This window comes from Vulpes lagopus, chromosome 3 (assembly GCF_018345385.1).
Source record: "Vulpes lagopus strain Blue_001 chromosome 3, ASM1834538v1, whole genome shotgun sequence".
NCBI classification, from domain to species: Eukaryota; Metazoa; Chordata; class Mammalia; order Carnivora; family Canidae; genus Vulpes; species Vulpes lagopus.
The window spans coordinates 151,795,739-151,815,956 of record NC_054826.1 but is presented as its reverse complement, the minus strand read 5'-3'; the positions used below and the strand labels follow the sequence as shown (position 1 = coordinate 151,815,956).

Genomic DNA, 20,218 nt, shown 5'->3' with positions numbered 1-20,218 from the left:
GACCTGACTGTCCACTGGAAGTCCGCCCATTCTTCATGCAGGAATGTAAACACTATTATTAAAGATGAAATGATCTTTTCCATCCCAACAGCAAAAAAGCCAGTGAACCTCTACACTGTCCATGATGGAGCTGTCCACACTGTTCAGAGGTCACCTTTTTACAAGGACATTGTCCTCACCATTGGGGGATGGAATGTGGCCATCTGGAAAGAAGGTGTTACGGTGAGTCGCCTGAAATAGAGGAGTGGGTGTGTGGTCCTTTGTTACTGAGAAAGACAATGGGAATAACAGACTGTTCTGACATAACAGTGCCTCGGGGACACTTTTTAGAGAAATTAGAACAGATGGCCTGGGTTCCAACTTGTCTGCAGAACCACTGTAAGCCTTTTGAAAACACACCATTTGCCTTTCTTTCCTGAGGGAAGGAAACAATATTTACATGTTTCTTCTCTAAGACCTAACAGTCTTCTCTTCAAAATGCGTAGTGGGCAGTTGATTTGCTTTATGTTTTTTCCCTCCCCTTAAAATACACGATAGGATGCTAGTTACTGTATGAAGTCCAAGGAGAAACACTGGGTCTGTTACCTTTGCTTCTGCACCAGGAATGTGTCCACAGATTCAGAAAGTGTAAATAAGAAGGCTAAGGGGTCCATTCCCGGGAGACCAGAGACATGCATGGACCACAGTGAGGCAGTGCCAGAACTCTGGTAGTCAGGATTAGGAGAGGGCCTGATTCCAGGCAAATAGAAACTAAACTGCCAAAAACTGGAAGACTATTAAAATCCAGTAAAGTGGGCAGCCCGGGTGGCTCAGCAGTTTAGCACTGCCTTCAGTCCAGGGCCTGATCCTGAGACCTGGGATGGAGTCCTATATCAGGCTCCCTGCATGGAGCCTGCTTCTCCCTCTGCCTGTGTCTCTGACTCTCTTTCTGTATCTCCCATGAATAAATAAAATCTCTTAATAAATAAATAAATAAATAAATAACCCAGTAAAGTAAGGGTGTGGGGAAATCATCATGACAGGTCCCATTGGTGTGCAATTTAAGATTATCAAAATCTGAAATATAATTTGTAAATCTACTTCATAGCTCTGATACATATATTCTTTGAAAAAATAATATATAATGTGTATATTTATATATACATATAACATATATATGAATTCTTTGGATAAAATAAACATATACATATATTCTTTAATAAAAACTATATATTATTTAAATAAAGTGATAAAAATATACATATACATATATATATATTCTTTGACCTAGCACTTTTACTTCTGAGACTCTGACACAAATATTTGTGTGAATATGTATATGAGCTTGTCATTGAAACAACTGGAAAGTACTTAAAGTACCCATCCACAAAAGGATGTCTACTTTATACCAATGTACTTCTGTATGTTCAATTTTTTTTTTTTACAGTGAGTAGGTATCAGTTTTGTTGTTAAAGAAAAAGAAAATTAAAAAAAAAAAAAAAAGAAAGAAAAAGAAAATTAGGCAAGATTGTCCATAGACTATCTAGGGCTCAAGTACCTGGTTATCCACAGAAATGGAAGGAGCTGGGCAAGGTGGGTAAGAACAGGATAAGGAGTCCATGAATCTTTGTTCCCCACAGGGAAGTTTCTTATGCATGTCTCAGAGGGAAGGAAACAGCTCCACAGTTTAGTTCAGTCTCTGCAGATATAAGTAGATAAATGAGAACACCTCATTGTCAGGTTGGAGCATGACAGTAAGAAAGCACATTCTGATCTTTTCTGTCTATGAAAACCTCCGAAAGAGGGCAAATTACCCCATGGTAAAGAAAAGAGAAGATGATCTTGTCATGCTTTGCTGGTCTAAAATCTCTTCCAAACGATATTTATAAGCCATTGGATGCAGCTCACAGCTGGAATTGACTTTTTATTTGCTTTTTTCCTGGCTGCCAGAGTTGTCTCCATGGGAAATAGACATATGTCAGCAAAATAAAGGTATAGTGAAAAATTTCCTTATAATCTTACCTTCTCTAACATCCACCAATCTCCAGCTCGACTGCATGATTTGATCCTTTCTAAAAAGCAACTAAAATAAGAAAAAAATGTTATAAAAAACACACAGGAAAGAAAAGGGTTAGCATTATATAAAATCCTACAAGAAAAAGAATCAAGCTTCAGAGTGGGCATAATTATGCTGTTCCATGATCATAGCCATCTGAGTTGTACTTACACAAAATCATTGTGAATACACCTCCAATAATAGTTTTCACATGTTCTTTTAAAATTTGTTTAAAGACTGGACCCCTCCTTCAGTCATCCTGTGCACCAAAAAAGTATACCGCAGGCCACTGGTCCCTGACAAGGCCTGGAGTTTTCTATATTGGCCGAGAAGATGGATACATCGATATCTGGGACCTTCTGGAGAAAACTCATGAGCCAGCCCAGTCACAAAACATCTGCATCACTATGATCACCTACATCAAACCCTGGACATTTTCTGGTGTGTTAATTCTAATTAAATGACCTAAGTTATTTTGCTTTTTTGGGGTAACTCAGGAACATTTTTACATTCATCTGGAAAGTTTCTAATATTTTTTTCTCAAGTTTTTGTTTTCCTGCCCATCTCATCCCATCCTTTCTCTTCCCTTCCTTCCCCTTCCTTCTTGCAGTCAAACTTTGGATATAATCTGAGGTTCTCTCATTATTTTCCTTATTGACAATTATTTCTGAGGCATGGTTAGTATAAGCAGAGGCTGATTTTGAACCACAAAATGAAAAGCATCCTTTCATCTTCTCCAGGTCAGATAGTGTGATCCCTAAATCTTTGCTGCCCTTTGCTGCTTCTTTTCCAAATAGAATAGTTCTTGTATCTTTAATTTTTAATTATGCCACAAATTTTCAATATTTTGTCATTTTTATGGCTTTTCCCTGGACAGTATCAAGCCATCCTTTTTATGAGATCAAATGACTCTCTGGGGTCATTTACCTATTTAAACCTCTAACTTTTGAACTAATTATGAGGAAAAACAACATATAACAAAGCAAGGAGAAATTCAAGGATGCGTTCTTGAAAAAGTGATTTATATCCTTTGTCCCAATTTCTCTGTTTTACCCAAGCCACTACTTTCCTTATAAATGGAGTATATTTCCTTCTTTTAAAAGAAGTTTCTAAAAAAAAAAAAAAAAAAAATGAAGAAGTTTCTTAGGGTGCCTGGGTGGCTCAATCAATTAGTGTCTGCCTTTGGCTTATGTCATGATCTTAGGGTCCTGGGATCAAGTCCCCAAGTTGGGCTCCCTGCTCAGTGAGGAGCCTGCTTCTCCCTCTCCCTCTCCCTCACCCTTTCCCACTCCCTGCTCATGCTCACTCTCTATGTGTCAAATAAATAAAATCTTAAAAAAAAAAAAGTTTCCCTTTGTTTCCAAAGGTATGCAGGCATGAAATTGTTTTTCTACCCATATTCTCTCAGAAACATTATGTTTAGAAATTCAGTCTTCAGAATTTCTGGAGTCTCACAGTCTCACTACCGCTTAACCATTATGTGTCACCAAGTGTGGGTTTTTTTCCATCTTTGCTACAAAACATTGCTTTTGTATACATCAGGGATTATGAATCTAAAACTTAACAATTTAAACCAAATCTTCTGCAACCAAGAAAAAGAAAAAAACACATATGATAAGAGAAAATTAAAATTCTTAAACACATTTTGTGTTTTATGTCTATTTTCAATGATCAAAAGAAGCTATCTGATAATAAGAAAACTGGTTCTGGCTGTGTCTTTGAAATTCATTTGGATAATGGTATCCCTCAGCCCTTATTGAGTCTGTGGTGGAAATTGGCTTCATGATTTTTCTTTGAAAACCTTTGCATGTGTTATCCCCACTTTCTTATCAAGTCTGCCCAGCAGTCCAGGCACACAGAGGGTCAGCCTCACTAGGAATCACTCCTTACATGAGCACCAAGAAGATAAGAGTTGGGGGGGGGGGGAGTGGAGTGACCAACAAAAGTTCAGGGTTTTGGCTTTCATTTCATCTACTGGAAAAGATGATTTTTATATGTTAATATTGTCCTCAGTCATGAATGTCTGATGAAGATGCCAAGCCTATTGTAACTGCAGCAGGTCTTTTGGGAAACCACAAAATAAAAACACATTTCATGTTTAACCTCCAGGATGACTTTCTGCTTTCTCTCCCATTTCTTGGATCTTTCAGCAAAGCAGCAATTTATAGCCATAGCTGATTATTATGGAACACTGCATATATTGGAAATTCCTTGGACATTAAGTCACCCTTCCACCAATGAGGTTAGTAACTTTTGGCTCTGAGGATTTATGTGACCAGATATTGCTGAGGCATGTTGTAAAAATGTGTTCAGGAATGACAGCATTTTTGCTCTGTAAGAAAACAAAAGAATCATACAATCCTAAATAAGGGGGTGTGTTTCTGTTGTAGGAATTAAATAGCTTGAAACCACAAAAATAAAAACAAAAACAAAAACACCCAAATGTGATGAGAGAGAGGGCAAGTAAATGAAGCCCAGATTAAGAAAAGAATTGACTTGTGGATTCATAACACGGTTTTTTCAGGTTGTAACTGAAGCATAGGACTCCTTTCAAATCCTCCAGGTGACCAGGAACTCAGCTCCACTTCCAGTCCCTTTAGGGTTTACACTGATCTCCTTATCTGGGTTTTCCAAGTGTGATTAATGATATGATACTTTCCTCAGGCTTAGAAGTGAAAAGCAAGAAAAGGGAAAAAAAGCCATCCCTGAGTATTTCTTCTACAAAATTGTCTTTTTTTTTTTTTTTTGCTGCTCTCCTTCCATCCCCACTTCTTTCATGGAATCCTTCAATTTGTAGGGCCCTGAACCTTAGCACAGTAACCCTAACATGTAGCTAGCTCCTCTAGTCGTGGGCCTGTGGGTGGTATCTCAAAGCAGGTAAGCCAGCTAATGAATTATGGGCAGCAGAAATTCTTCTAGAGCCTTGTGAAGAATATGGAGCCTTCCATGTGGGCTCCCCTCTCAAGGGCCTGTGCTTCTAACAGGTATCAAGCATGAACTACTACTTCGAAAGAGAAGTCAAGCATCTGGAATACATAGAACAACGCAAGAAAATTCGCGACCAAGAAAAGAAGGAAATGGAGCTGGAGCTTGAGAAGAAGAAAACTGTAAGTGATTTTTTTCAGAAACAAAAGTCGTTTCCTTCCTCTGACTCCAGTGGAAATATGCATAGTTTTAATAGGAAAATTATGCCTTTTCACATTCTTCTCTTGTTCTTATGGCAGTCAAGAGGTCATTTCTCTCATTTCCTAGCTTACCGTGAGCAACAACTATCAATTGGACCATGAGCAACAACTATCAACTGGACACCTATCTAGATTCTATCCAACTTAACTTTCTGAAGTTTTCCATAATTTCAAAGTCCTTTAGATACAAAGTCACCTGAATATCATTCATAGATACAACAATTCAAAATTTGGAATCTTTCTTTGCATAGAATTTTAACATCTGGTGAATAATACCTTAAACCAGGTAGCACATGGGACACCTAGCTGGCTCAGTCTACAGAGCATCTGATGCCTGATCTCAGAGTAGTTGAGTTTGAGCCCCACTCAAACTTAGGTGCAGAGATTACTTTTTTAAAAATTAAAAAAAAAAAGAAAGAAAGAAAAACAGGCAGTGCAAAATGAATGGGATATAGAAACAAGACACATGGGCTCAAATCCCAACTCCACCCACCACTACTAGCAGCAGGACCTGGAGCAGGGCTCATACCAGTGCTGAGCTTCAGTTCTTGTCTTTAAAATGGGAATACTGATAACTACCTTCCAGGATTAGGCTGTCAGTTCAGTAGCCTGACAAATGGTAGCCCTTAGTAAATGGGAACTAGGATAGGCAGATAGATAGGAATTTAATATAACATCCACAAGCTATAAAATTGGAGACAGAAGAAAAGTTGGTAGAGGGCACATCCTTCGACCAGACAGGAACCTATAACTCTGGAGTTCCTCGCCTTCCTGGTTCCTAGCCTCCATTTGCTAGGAACCCTGTTCACTGTGGGTCTTCCCTGGCCCACAGGAATCAGGGCCTTTAAATATGCTATGAACTCGGCTCTTCTCTCTCTCTCCACAGAGATCTCCTCATTTCTACTTCTCCACATTTCTATCCCACATTTCTACTTCTCTCTTGCTCATTCCCTTTTGAGGCCTTTGTCTCTAGCAATTTCACCACTGGTCCCGTTTATAAATTCCTTATAGCCAAATATATAATCTCCTCCAATACAATTATGCATATAAAACCCTAGGTCTCTGTTAGAAGCATGAGCATGTGGAAATTTTAATGTCTACATTGTCACTTAGTGATAGGTACATATTAGTGTAATAAAGGCAAAGGGCCTCATTTCAAAAACATTGTTTAGTGGCGACAAGGTATAAAAGAATACCAACCAATTAACTTTTCATCGTTTTCCCTGCTCAAAAAAATTGGTCTCGGTCTGTTCTTTTGCACATTCACAAATGCTGGTTGAAATTCTGTGGTGGGAGATAACCTGACACCCTTCCTTTATGCCTGCAATTACCCATGATTATTGTGAGCATTTAAATACAACAGTGACGGCTCCTAATTATCCACATCAGTGGAAGCAAGTAGACTTGTGGGAAAATCCAAAAATTATTTGCCTATGAAATGCTTTTAAAACACCTGAATATTATAATAATCATACCTTGAAATTGCTTGAGGTATCATGTGCTTGAGTCTCCCAACTTCTTCCTGTAGCTTCGTTTCCATTTGAGATAGTACCCTCTTTAACTTAGAGCTACTGCTTCTCAAATTTTCTCTGGAATTAGACTGGGGATAAGCAATAGATCTAAAAGGGCTCCTCTGTTACATTTAGAACATGAAAAGCGTCACCAAGGAAAAACAACTAATGTTAGTGAGAAATATCTTCTAAGGAGCAACTGCTGATGAAAGGGAAAATGGGAGCAAACTGTAACAACCTCAGAGGGGGCGTAGTGGAGATTAAATGAGTTAAAATATTTACAGCACTCAGCCAGTAGCTGGCACATGGAGAATGGTAGTAAGCATTCAGTATTATTATTACAGAAGGCAGGGGAGGATCACACATCTATCCAGCAAGGCTGGTCTTCACAAGCACCCTGCAGTTGCCAGGGTAATTAGGCTGTACACATCAACCCACGCATCCAAAGGAAACTATACACCTATCTCTTTGCAAACATTGAGTCTGGAACAGACCATTTCTTGAAAAATAATAGTAATTACAGCTCTAACAGCACATGAAATGGGAGATCTTCTAACTGGAATTTCAGCTGGAGACCCAAAGCTGGAAATAGTAGGAGTTACCATCTGATCCATAAGCTGTGCCATCTAAATAGGACTTAGGAGAGGGAGGAATTCAAAAGAATTCTGTAACCCCTAGTCAATTATCCATACTCCAGGCTACACAAGGGGGATAAGAATTATGAGGAAGACTAGAAGAAGGTATTTTTTTTTTTTTAATAAAGAGGTATCAAAGGGCCATGTATTTCCCACTTGCCAGTTCTGTAAAACCAGACTCCCTGAGGAAACCTTCCTGGACCACTGCTAGAGAAGGATCGCTGGCCAGGAAAGACAGCCAGCCTCTTAACATCTGGCAGGCCTCATGAGCCACAGAAATCTGCACACACCTCTTGATTCCAGAACCAGCAGCCACTCTCCTCCCTGTGCCAAACACGCCCTCCTGCCCTTGGCCTTCCTGCAAAGCCCTCCCACTGGGCAGTGGCGAGGCAAATGCTCCAAAGCAGCTCCTTCTTACCTCTGGTATTTCTAGGTGTCAGTGCTTTATTTGGATAATTTGGCTTTTCCTCCTAGAAAACATATCAGAAGTCAAAAGAACAGCTGGAGGCTGAATTGAAAATGGACTATGAGAGTTACTTAGAACTGGAAAAGACCACCCTCATCAACCTTGGCTTCCTCAACGTGGCAGAGAAGATGTCATTCATGGACTTGTAGAAAGATTTCCACAAGGGTGTTTTGGGGACTTTGTAGTACTTTCTTTTTATTTGTTATTTTTTAGATAAGATGAAATAAGATAAGACAAACTCAGCATCAAGTAGGTTTACTTACAAATATTAGCCTTTTGTTTCACTGCTATTAAAACTTGATTTATAACAATAAAATCTGTTTTGATTTTGGGTTGAATGTGTACTGAACTTTGTACTGAATATGAAGGTTACTAATAATGAAATTTTCATTTTCCTATATAATACAAAGCTGGAGACATCCCCTTCATCCCCAGCCCTAGGCATCTATTCAGAGCCCCTAATCCCAGAGAAAAGTGGAAATTGAACTTCATTCCCATTATCAGATTGCTTTGGGTTGCCCCTCCAAACAATGTTCCCCCCCACCTCCAGGGCCCCTGCACAGATTGCAGGGCTATGTGCTAAATAAAGTAGTAGTGAATCAAATCCAGGAATATATATATAAAGAAAGGATAATACAGGGGTGCCTGGGTGGCTCAGTGGTTGAGCATCTGCCTTTGGCTCAGGTCATGATACTGGGGTCCCAAGATTGAGGACCCTCATCAGGCTCCCTGCAGGGAGGCTGCTTCTCTCTCTGCCTCTCTCTCTCTCTCTGTGTGTGTCTCAAATAAATAAGTATAATCTTTAAAAAAAAAGAAAGAGAAAGAAAGAAAGAAAGAAAGAAAGAAAGAAAGAAAGAAAGGAAGGAAGAAAGAAAGAAAAGAAAGAAAGGATAATACATAAAGATCATGTTGGGTTTACCCAGGGAATATCTTTCTTACAAAAGAGAAGAAATCAATGACTGATTAAAGGAGGGAATGCATGATACTGATTGGATGCAAAGAAACATGTGGTATAATTCCATATCCGTTCATGATAAAACAACAACAAATTCTTAGCAATTACAAAGAGGGGACTTCCTTTATGTGATGCCAGGTATCTAAAACAATAACATCATACTTATGAAATACTGAAAGCTTTCTTCTGAGATGTGAAATAACACCATTCCCCCCATCACGTCTTCTAGTCAATGTTGTATTTGGGGGGGTGGGGGTTGTTAACCAGTGTGGGCGCAGAAAGGAAAGAGCACGTGAAACAGTTGTGAAAGAGCTTGGTGTGTCTCAACCAGAGGTTCAGTGTTACAGGAAAGTGACTGGCATGGGAGTTGGAGTTGTGGAGAGAGTAGCAGGAGGTAAGACTGGAAAAATAGCTTGGAGCCAGATTGTGAAGGCTCTAGGAAACCAGGCTAATAAAACTGGACTAGAGTTTGCAAGCAATGGGGAATTAATAGAAGGGCTAAGCAGGAAGGTAACACAATCACTTTTATTTTTAGAAAGATAAGGTATGGCCTGGAGCAGGGACAGTCCAACAGCAGGAAGTCCTACCAGGAGGCAGTAGTAGTGCTTCAAGTTAAGAGATTAACACACTCTGTACTGAAGCTTAATGTGAAAATGAGGCTGGTTGGATGGGGACTACTAGACAAAAGGTGATGCCAAGGCCTCTAAGTTAAGTTGCTGGAGGACATTAAAGTCATTTACCTCAAAAGACAGGTAGATAGTAGCACTTAATCATCTGTGTGCCTTTGGACAGATGACGGGTCACTATGAAACAGATGCCCCCCCCCCCATCCAGTCAGGTGAGAGTATTTACCTGGCAACTTTTTACAAGGCTAAATGGGCACCTGCACATAAGGCAGCAGCGCCTGGCACACAATGTATCATCGATACCTGAGTGTCCCAGGACTCAGCCTCGCCCTGGAACGATCTTTCTTTCTTTCCTCGCCCCCCTTCTGTCCTTCCTTCTTTCTTTCCCTCTCTTTTTCTTTCTCTCTTTCAGATTTTATTTATTTATTTGAAAGAGAGAGAGAGAGCACACAAGCAGGGTAAGCTGCAAGCAGAGGAAGAAGCAGACTTCCAGAGCCGGACCTGGGACTCCATCCCAGGACTCTGGGAACATGACCTGAGCTGAAATGGAGATACTTACCCGACTGAGCCACCCAGTCTCCTTCCTACCTCTTTTCCTTCCTTCCTTCCTTCCTTCCTTCCTTCCTTCCTTCCTTCCTTCTTTCCTTCCTTCTCTCCCTCTCCTTTCCTTTCTTTCCTCTTTCTCTCTCCTTCTTTCCTCCTTTATTTCTCTTTGTTCTTTTTCCTCCTTCCTCCCTCCCCATCTTTCTTTCTTTCCTCCTTCCTCTTTCTTTCTTTCTTTCTTTCTTTCTTTCTTTCTTTCTTTCTTTCATTCCTTCTTTCCTCCTTCATTTCTCTTTCCTTCCTTCCTTCCTTCCTTCCTTCCTTCCTTCCTTCCTTCCTTCCTTCCTTCCTTCCTTCCTTCCCCCATAGTTATGTCTTATGTAAATACATCCAGTCTCATAGCTCTAAGTACTACCTATATCCCTGGCATGAAATTTTCTCACAAAATTGAGAGCTGTATATCCATTTGACTACTTAACATCTCCACTTGGATATATAATAGGCATCTCAAATTTAAAACATGTCCAAAGTTGAATGCCTGGATTTTCCTCCAAAACCCATTCTCCTGCAGTCCTCCCAATCACCTTGCTTTCAGTTGCTCAGGCAAAAATCTTAATGTCATCCATCATTTTTCCCTTTCTCTCACAATCCATACCCTCTCTGTGAGCAAATCCTATTGACTATGCTTCAAAATACATCCAGAACCGATTACTTCTCTCCTTTCTCACTGCTACTGCTTTGGTCCAAGCTACAGCCTCACCAGCTTGGATTTTTGCAGTAGTCTCCTAACTGTTCTCCCTACTTCCACTTGTACCCCTTCAGTCTCTCTCTCGGCAGCAGCCAGATAGTTTTAATATTTTTAATATTTTATTTATTTATTTATTTATTTATTTATTTATTTATTTATTTATTTAGAAGGAGGAGGGGCAGAGGGAGAGGGAGAATCTTGAGCAGACTCCACGCTGAGCATGGAGCCTGACACGGGGCTCAATCTCATGACCCTGAGATTGTGACCTGAGAAGAAATCCACAGAGCCCCACACTCAACTGACTGAGCCACTCAGGTGCCCCCAGACAATGCTTTTAAATGGATGGCAGAAGCTGTCCTTCTCCTTCCCAGAGTTCCTCTTTGGCTTCCCAACTCACTCAGATTATGAGCCAGGGGCTTTATTGGGACCTGCAAACCCCCACATGATCAGGCTGTCCATGTCATTCTGGCTTCATCTATCTCCTCCTCCATATCACTCCATCCCAGTCATGCCAGCCGCCTCCAACTCACCATAAGGCATATTCCTGTCCCAGGGCATTTGTACTTGCTATTCTGCACTTTGTCCAGTAATTTTCCCAGTTTTGTTTTCATATACTCCCCTAAAGAAAAAAAAATGTTTTGAGTGTCTACACTGTGCCTGGTTCTACAATTTTAAGCAGGGTGTTCAGAGTAGGTGTTACTGGGAAGGTAATGTTTGAGCAAAGATCTGAAGAGGGCGAGGAGTTTGCCCCTGTAGTCTTCTAGGAGAAGCATTTTCATAACTCAGTCTTCCATCCCTACCCCAGAAGACTTCTGCTTGGGTCTCCTGGACAGAACTGCATTGTGTGGACACCTCTTAATGAGAAGAAGCTGGGACCATCGAGAACAGGAATGTCATGATTATATGACAGAAGCCATTATCTGGCTGGCTCATTGTTGTCTCAAACAAAAGCAAGGTTTTATAGCATAGAAGAAGAAAGTAATGGATATTGATTATCAAATAAAGAGCCTAGTATAGTGCTTGGCATATAGCAAGCAGTAAATTTTTGCCTCTATGTTATCTGATTTACAAATACAACACAGCTATAATATTCTTGCTATAGATATTAAACATGGGGTTCATCTGGCTTATGATAGCAGTTATTATCAGTTCAGTATGATATCTGTATTGTGTATTTATAATCTTAGTTTTCCTCATCCTCTCACCAGCCTATGGCCACCAGTGGGGTCATATCAACAGCCACAACCCAAGTTTCATGGGATTCTGCCCCACCTGCTTATCTGGTATCTCATCCCTCTGCAAAGCACCCCCAGTTGTGTCCTGTAGCGCCTGGGATGAAAGGTGATTCACATATGTTTAAAAAGAAGCCTATAGCAGCACCTGGGTGGCTCAGTGGTTGAGTGTCTGCCTTAGGCTCAGGTCCTGATCCCAGGGTCCTGGGATGGAGTCCTGAATTGGGCCCCCCACAGAGAGCTTGCTTCTCTCTCTGCCTATGTCTCTGCTTCTCTCCATGTGTCTGTCATGAATAACTAAATAAAATCTTCAAAAAAGCAAACAAACAAACCTACAACCACCAGGCACCCAAGGCTCCCCTCTGTCAATGTGCTAGAGTGGCCTGATGGCCTGTAACATGGCGGAAGGTGTTGGGACAATGCCTCTGTGTCAGTTTAGGTTCAGCATGAAGCTAACACCAAGGCAAGACTAGATGTACAAGAGATTTATTGGGAGAGGGAGCAGAAGAAGCCAGGGAGAGCCTTTGGACCTTAGTGCAAGTCTGGTATGTATAAAAGGAAGAAGGTTGGGGTGGGATAAGTCAGACCACTCAGAATGCTCACTTTTCTTGGACTTCAAGGCTGTGAAGCTCAGGCAAATGCATTGCACTTCTTCCTCCTTCCCTGGCATGAGTTCTCTCCAAGGTTCTTCAACTCACCCTGGGAGGCTCAAGCTGAGAAGCTGACCTATAATAGAAGATGGGAGAACTGGGCATGAATGAAAATGGAGCTACCTGTTGTGCCTCCCTCCAGTTCCCAAAGCTCCAGCCTTTTCTCCCACTGCCCACTCCTTCCCAACAGCCCTGTGGGCCAATTCAGTCTTCTGTTTCTGCCCTTTAGTCTTTTGATCTGATGTGCAGTGTAGTGAATAGACAGAGGGTTTTGGGATCCAGGCAGACCTAGTCTGAATCCCAGTTTCATCCCCCAGGCAAGCTGTACTATCTCTTAAGTCTTAGTTATACCATCTATGAGCCAGGAACGATGATAATTGTACCTACCTTACCCAAAAGCAATGTATGTAAAATACCTGGCACTTAGTGGGTGCTTAGTAAGTGTTGGGTCCTTTTCCTGCTTAGACTCAGGGACTTCCCCCACCGAACCCCCCCTCACACACACACACCCAGAGAAAACATAATGTTTCCTCTTTGTCCTATCTAATAATCTCTGATTTTAACATTTTAAAAAAATACTCAAGGCACTTATTTATTAAAATGTTCTCTGCCAAGATTCCACATTAACGTGAAATTCAAATCAGTCTTTACATGTCTCTACTGAGGACTCCACCTCAGTGTATTACATAAAAACACCTTCTCCAGGAATCAGTGTTACCAGCAATCCACACAGTGATCCCCCTGGTCAGCCTCTTTGTCCCCTGGGTGACCCAGCTAGATGCTAGTGCTGCTGTGCTACAGGGGCTCCTGTGTGGCTCAGTCAGTTAAACGTCTGCCTTCGGGCTCACGTCATGATCTCAGAGTCCTGGGATTAAGCCCTGCATTGAGCTCCCTGCTCAGCGGGGAGTCTGCTTCTCCCTCTGCTCCTGATCTCTCTCTCAAATAAATAAAATCTTAAAAAAAAAAAAAATACTGCTCTGCCATAGGGTAAAAGTTCCTAACTCAAACTCATTGGAAAAGAGGTGAAACTTCTGCAAAGTTCACTTTAAGAAGGGGTACTGTTTGGGGTACTGTTTGCTCATGAAAAGAAATCACTGAGTCCTCTAAGAATAATAAAACGAGTTAAGCACATGATTTGGAGTGAAGAATTTGGATGTGGCTCTGCTGGTCCAGGCTGTCAATACTCTTCTTGTTCCTCCTGGGGGCCCGCTTCTTGAGGTATCACAAAGCCTTCATTTGTGGCATACAGAATATCCACAATCCTCTGCAATAAAGGGTTGTTTTCCTCCTCATTCTTCCGACAAACCAATTCAATGTTCCTTAGCTTTCCAAAGTAGAAATCTCTTTCTTTCTCCTACTCTTAGATGGTAAGTATCAATATGTTGACCTGCTGTATCAATTCAGCCGCTGCCTCATCCCTGTTGCCCATACCAGGGATCTTTCACACCACACCCAGGCCAGCTTGAGGGGTTGCAGTAGTTCTGTGTGTTGCAATGGGTGTCTGTGGAACAGCACCGCTCGAGCTGAGAGGTCTCTCTGGTTTGCTCAGAGCTGGTGCAACAAGGGAGGGAGCCACTGCAGTTTCTTGACTTTGGCAGCTACAGGGTATAGTCTTTTCCATCAAAGTTTGCATCAAAAAACTTCTTGAACCACTGAACAAATTCAAAATGTCCTGAAATGATTTTTACTGATTTGTCCACATTGATTATTTTGTCAACATCCATTCTCTTAAAACCTGCTTATAGTATTTCGAAGTTCTGGGTGTATTCATGCTCTAGCTTAGCATGGAATTTCACTTTCTTCAAGGCAGTGGAGCCCAGGACCAGCATGTCCATAAACTGACAATAGGCCGGCTCCGAGCACAGCTGTTCGATCTTTGTCAGTTTCAGCTGTAGAGATTTATTGATCCAGGCTGGCATATCATGTCAATTTAGGTTATCACTGGTGACTAACGTTGAGTATACATTCCCTGCCATCTTGGCTCTCAGACGGACTGCAACCACTAGGCCCAGCTTCATCTCGTTCAAACCACTTGACTGATTTTAACGTTGCTGTTATTATTAACAATAACGTGAATGTCTCTCACTCTCAAATGTGACTTAAGCAGTGGCTTTGCACACTTAGCTTAATATTAGCCTTGATCACTTTAATATGAAACCAGATATGTTGGACATAGTATTTAAACAGTAGCTTTATTTTTTGCAGAGCTTAAAATCCTATGGCTACTTAGAAAATTCATTATTCTAATAATACTTGATTTTTTAGGTTAAATTTAATTATCACTCAGCTTTATAAACTGCTTTTTACTTAACCAGAAATGTTGTATAATTAAACGAGTCTATTTTCAGGTCCTTAGCCATATCATCTGGGTGCACTTCAGATGAAAAAGCAGGTAACTCCAGGAGATGGTGGTCAGTGGCCTGGGTACACTTCCACAGCTTCATTAATCCACCACTGTCAATTATTAACATTTCCCTGTGCCCTCTACCCCTGAGCATTGCTTGGGGTAGGCAATATTCCATCCAGTTGCTAGGTTGCCATCACCAGGTCAGATACCATGTAACTGAGCAAGGCACCCAGGGAGGAAATTAAATATCTCAGTGAAGGGCAAATTAAACCCTGTGTGATTAATTTGCTCCTTCCATGCTGATGAGCTATTTGGGGGTCACAGGCGATGTAAAACAACTGCACACCATCAGGGTCGAATCCCAAACACCAAAAAAAACAACCTCAAAAGTTTACTGGGGAAATGATGGTTAAAAAAAAAAATGTGTAATTGCTTCCAAATGCCCTCTTGTTCACAAATATGACACTAAAAATATATGCAGTGAGTATGGTAAATAATATAGATTGTGCTTTCCTACAGTAATACCAATGTTCCAAACTTAAAAGGACAGAAAATAAGATTTCTCTAAGTCGTCTGTATATGTAATATTCTGGACTGTTTTTAGTCTTTTTTTCTTAAAGAGAAGAAAAAAAGAAGATGTAAAATACCAAATTTCACATTCTTCCCTGTCAATTAAGGATAGTTCTTTCAGCCTGAAGTTGTATTTTTAAGAAGAAGATTCCTTTTTTAAAAAAAAAGTCTAGGATCCCTCGGTGGCTCAGCGGTTTAGCACCTGCCTTTGGCCCAGGGCGCGATCCTGGGGTCCCAGGATCGAGTCCCGTGTAGGGCTGCCAGCATGAAGCCTGCTTCTCCCTCTGCCTGTGTCTCTGCCTCTCTCTCTCTCTCTCTTTCTGTCTATCATAAGTAAATAAATAAATAAATAAACAAATCTTTAAAAAAAAAAGTCTAAAAAAAAAAGAAAACAACACCAAGTCAAATCTAAAATATGACAAGTTTCTGCTTTATTTTGACCTTAGTAAACAAGCTAAACTGACAATTAAAATTGATACTGATTTTTCACTTTTAATGAAGTTCCCAGACTGTGTGGATCTAAATATAACAACAACAACAACAAAGAAAATCAGAATGAACTCCCAGTTATACAAAATCTAAGTAGGGGTCATCCTAGTAATGAGACTATGTATTCAGATACATCTAGTCCTCAGAAATAATATACTATAGACAGAATTTGAAATAAAAAGATTTCGCCTCAGCTCATTATGAAGATCTTAATTTTAATTGATTGAGAGTACCAGAAAATCTGGGCACGGAGGGAAGTGATAGAAACTACTAATGCTTGTCAAATATCTCAAGCATCTATGGACACCTCTACATTTTCCAGCCTCTTTGGTAGTTAGATTGGAGCCTATGACTGAATTCCAGCCAACAGGATGTGGGTAGAAATGATAAAAAGCCACTTCCGGACCTGGCTTTAACTCCTCTTGTAAAATTCTCTAACTGCTATGTGTTTCAGATGACATGTTTATAAAATAAGGTTTCTCAACCTGTTACAGACTTTCAGACAGGCAGGAAATAAACCTTTATAGTTTTAAACCACTGACAGAGTTTATTTGTCACCACTTCATAGCCTTGTCCTTCCTGATGAATTTGGGTGGATTAGAGCATACTCCAGTCTCATTAGCCCACATGTGCACAACTGTTAGTTGGAAATCAGGAATTGGACTTAAATCTGTACACATTTAATAAGATGCTAGAAAAATTTAAAAAGCCATGATTGAAGATATCAAAAGAAAAAACAACTTTCTTATATTGGAAAATACCTCTATCTACAGGTTGAAAAAGAACACACTAAATTACAAGCAAATCCCAGCCTATTCAGTAAGCATGTGAATTGAGATTGGCATATCACTCCAAATCCCATGCTTTTAAATACGTAACATTGAAGCCTAAGTGGTCATTCTGAACCCCATCCCTTCCCTCCTTAAAACCTTCCAATGGGGATGCCTGGGTGGCTCAGCAGCTGAGCATCTGCCTTTGGATCAGGACATGATCCCGGGTCCAGGGATCAAGTCCTACCTTGGGATCTCTGTAAGGAGCCTGCTTCTGTCTCTGCCTATGTCTCTGCCTCTCTCTCTCATGAATAAATGAATAAATTTATTTAAAAACAAAACAAACCTTCCAATGGCCCTTGTTGCCCTCAGGATAGGGTCTAAATTCTTTAGCAGCTATGACAGAGCCCTGCTTGCTTTTAAGCCCATCTTTTATAGCTGTGGCTTCCCTACTTTCCCTTCAGACGTTGCAGTCCATGCTACGTTCCACACATCCTATTCTCCCTCTCACTCTGCTTCCTGAAAAATGCTATTCCCTTTTGATGGGTAAAAAGCTACCAAGAATTTTTTAAATGCCCTAAAATGAGTATCTAATGCAGTACAACAGTATCTATCTATATACATTTAAAAAATGATTCATATGTAGTCCTCCTATGGGAAATGAATAGTGCTCATAAGAATTTGTTTTAGAGAAGCGCCTGGTGGCTCAGCTAGTTAAGCATTTAACTTCTGCACACAGGGTCCCTGTGTGTCAGGCTCTGTGCTCAGTGAGGAGTCTCCTTCTCCCTCTCCCTCTACCTCTCCCTCCCAGCTTGTTCTCTCTCTCAAATAAATAAACAAAATCTTAAAAAAAAAAATGTTTTAGAGACTATAACAGGAATTGACAATGTGATATCAATAGTTTTCAAAGTCACAAAGTAAGACAACTATCTGGATCATAATCAGAACTTTGGAGTCAGAGACAATTCTGCACACTCAGCCACTTTACAAGCTTTAGTAATTTAACCATAATAAGTTTCTGCTGTGGCAAAATAAATAGCAAATGCAATATTTCCCATCCCACATGCTCTTCAAAACCATTGCCACACCCCCATCAAGAGATAGACTCTATTTCCCCTCTCCTTGAAATGGAGTGTGACTTTGTGAAAAATGGCACTGAATGAACTTTAAGGCCAGGTCATAAAAAGGAACACAGATACAGGTCCCACCTGGCTCTCTCGTTGAATACTCACCCTAGGAACCCGGCCACCATGTTGTGAGGAAGCCCAGGCTACATGGAGAGAACACATGGAGGTGTTCTGCTTGACAAGCCCAAGTAAGATTTCTACCAGTGACCAGCATCAAGCACCCTGCTTGTGGGATGAATAAACCTTTCAGATAATTCCAGGTCTGAGCTCTTGAGCTACTCCAGATGTGGCTGATTAGAGCCAGGATGAGCTATCCCTGCCAAGACCTGCCCAAACTCAGGTTTGTAAGAATGTGAGCAAAGTAAATTCTGTTATTATTTTAAGCCATTAAGTGTTGGTATCATTCGTTATGTAGTGGTAGGTAACTGGAAAAACCACCTCATTTGGTATGTGTGGATTAAATGAAATAAAACATAGAAAATTCTTATAGTGTCTGAAACACAGTGAATGTAGTTATCTATAATGTGTCCATAATTATGGCAATTACCTCAAAATAGTATATTTACTTATTTATATCCTTACTTTGAGAACTATAAAGAAGCATTCTTTAAGTGTCTGCTTTCAATACTATATAACCCAGTATGACAATAAGCTATGTACTCAAATAATTACAATAGAAAACAGGATAAAAATAGCACTATGTATCTTAAAACTTGAAAAGGGTCTTTAATAAATATCAAACTATGAATAGTAGAAAACTCAGGTGAGTGAGATTGCACTTAAGAGATGAGAAGAAGACAAGAGGAGATAGAAGAATGGGCTTTCAAATACATACTCCTCTATTGTTGGAATTACTACAGGAAACATGCTTTTCTTCATTTCTAATTATCTTTTTACTGAACTATTACTTACAGTGAAGTGTACAAATTGTAAGCATGCAGCTAACTTAATTTTTAATTCTGTATACATGTAACCATATAACCATCATCCAAGCATGCATTAGTTCACTAAGAACTCTATTACTATAGATGAGTTTACATTTTATAGAATTTTGTATAAGTGGAATCATATGGTCTGTACTTATTTTTGTCTTTTTCTTTCACTTTTGAGATCCATTCTTATTGTGTATATTAATATTTCATCACTTTCTCTTGCTAAATAATATTTCATTGCATAGATATATCACAATTTGTTTGAGGGACATTTGAGTTTGTGGTTTCCAGTTTGGGGTTATTACAAATTGCTCTTCTATGATCATTTCTGTGCAGCTTGTTTTATGGACATATGCTTCCATTTCTCTTGGATAAATATCTAGAGTTGGAATGTCTGGCTCATATGGTATGTAGATATTCAGCTTTTTAAGATACTGCCAAATGTTTCCAAAGTAGTTGTGCTATTTTACATTCCCACCAAGAGTGTATGAAAGTTCTAGTTCCTCCATAATCTTGCTAATATGGAATCTTTTAAAATTTAGCCATTCTAATAGTGTATAGTGGTATCTCATTGCAGTTTTCATTAGGATTTTCCTGATGACTCATGATGTTGAGCTTACTTTCATGTGTTTATTTTCTATCCACATGTCTCTTTCATGAAGTGTTTATACATTTTGTTCATTATTCTTGGAGGTTTTTTTCTTAATTTTTATTTTTTATTTATGATAGAGAGAGAGAGAGAGAGGCAGAGACACAGGCAGAGGGAGAAGCAGGCTCCATGCACCGGGAGCCCGACGTGGGATTCGATCCCAGGTCTCCAGGATCGTGCCCTGGGCCAAAGGAAGGCGCCAAACCACTGCGCCACCCAGGGATCCCCTCTTGGAGGTTTTTAAAAAATTATTGAGATTTTAGAGTTCCTTATATATTCTGGATTCAAGTCTTTTACCAGATACATGCAAATATTTACTTTCAGTCTGTGGTTTACCCTCTCATTCTCTCAACAGGGTCTTTCAAAGGGCAGATATTTTTAATTTTGATGAAGTTCAATTAACCATTTTTTTTACAGATTATGTTTTTATTGACTTCTCTAAGAAATTTTGCATAACCAAAGTTGTCTTCTAGAAGTTTTATACTACTAGGCTTTACATTTAGATACATGATCCATTTCAAGTTGATTTTTACATATGGTATAAGGTACAGATCAAAGTGTTTTTCTGGTTTCAGGGAGAGGGGCTTGCATATAAATATCCAACTATTCCAGCACTATTTATTGAAAATATTAGCCTTTCTCCACTGGCTTGCCATTATCAAAAATCAGTTGTGCTCATACCATACGATTTCATTTATATGTGGAATCTAAAAATACAAAACAAAGAAATAAATGATTTAAATACAGA

At 39.9% G+C, this 20,218-nt stretch overlaps 1 protein-coding gene and 1 pseudogene across 1 annotated transcript in view; one reads left to right on the top strand and one right to left on the bottom strand.

Moving 5' to 3' along the window:
• The window catches only part of DNAI3 (dynein axonemal intermediate chain 3), a 61,133-nt gene extending 52,897 nt beyond the window's left edge, over positions 1-8,236 (top strand). The window contains exons 18-22 of the mRNA XM_041748581.1: positions 92-222; positions 2,272-2,476; positions 4,186-4,277; positions 5,020-5,142; positions 7,841-8,236. Of these exons, the coding sequence (XP_041604515.1) occupies positions 92-222; positions 2,272-2,476; positions 4,186-4,277; positions 5,020-5,142; positions 7,841-7,981 (692 nt within the window). The 3' untranslated portion in view covers positions 7,982-8,236. The remainder of the gene's footprint in view (positions 1-91; positions 223-2,271; positions 2,477-4,185; positions 4,278-5,019; positions 5,143-7,840) is intronic.
• A 5,527-nt stretch (positions 8,237-13,763) lies between these two features.
• LOC121486207 lies at positions 13,764-14,562 on the bottom strand (annotated as a pseudogene).
• Between the last annotated feature and the right edge of the window lie 5,656 nt (positions 14,563-20,218).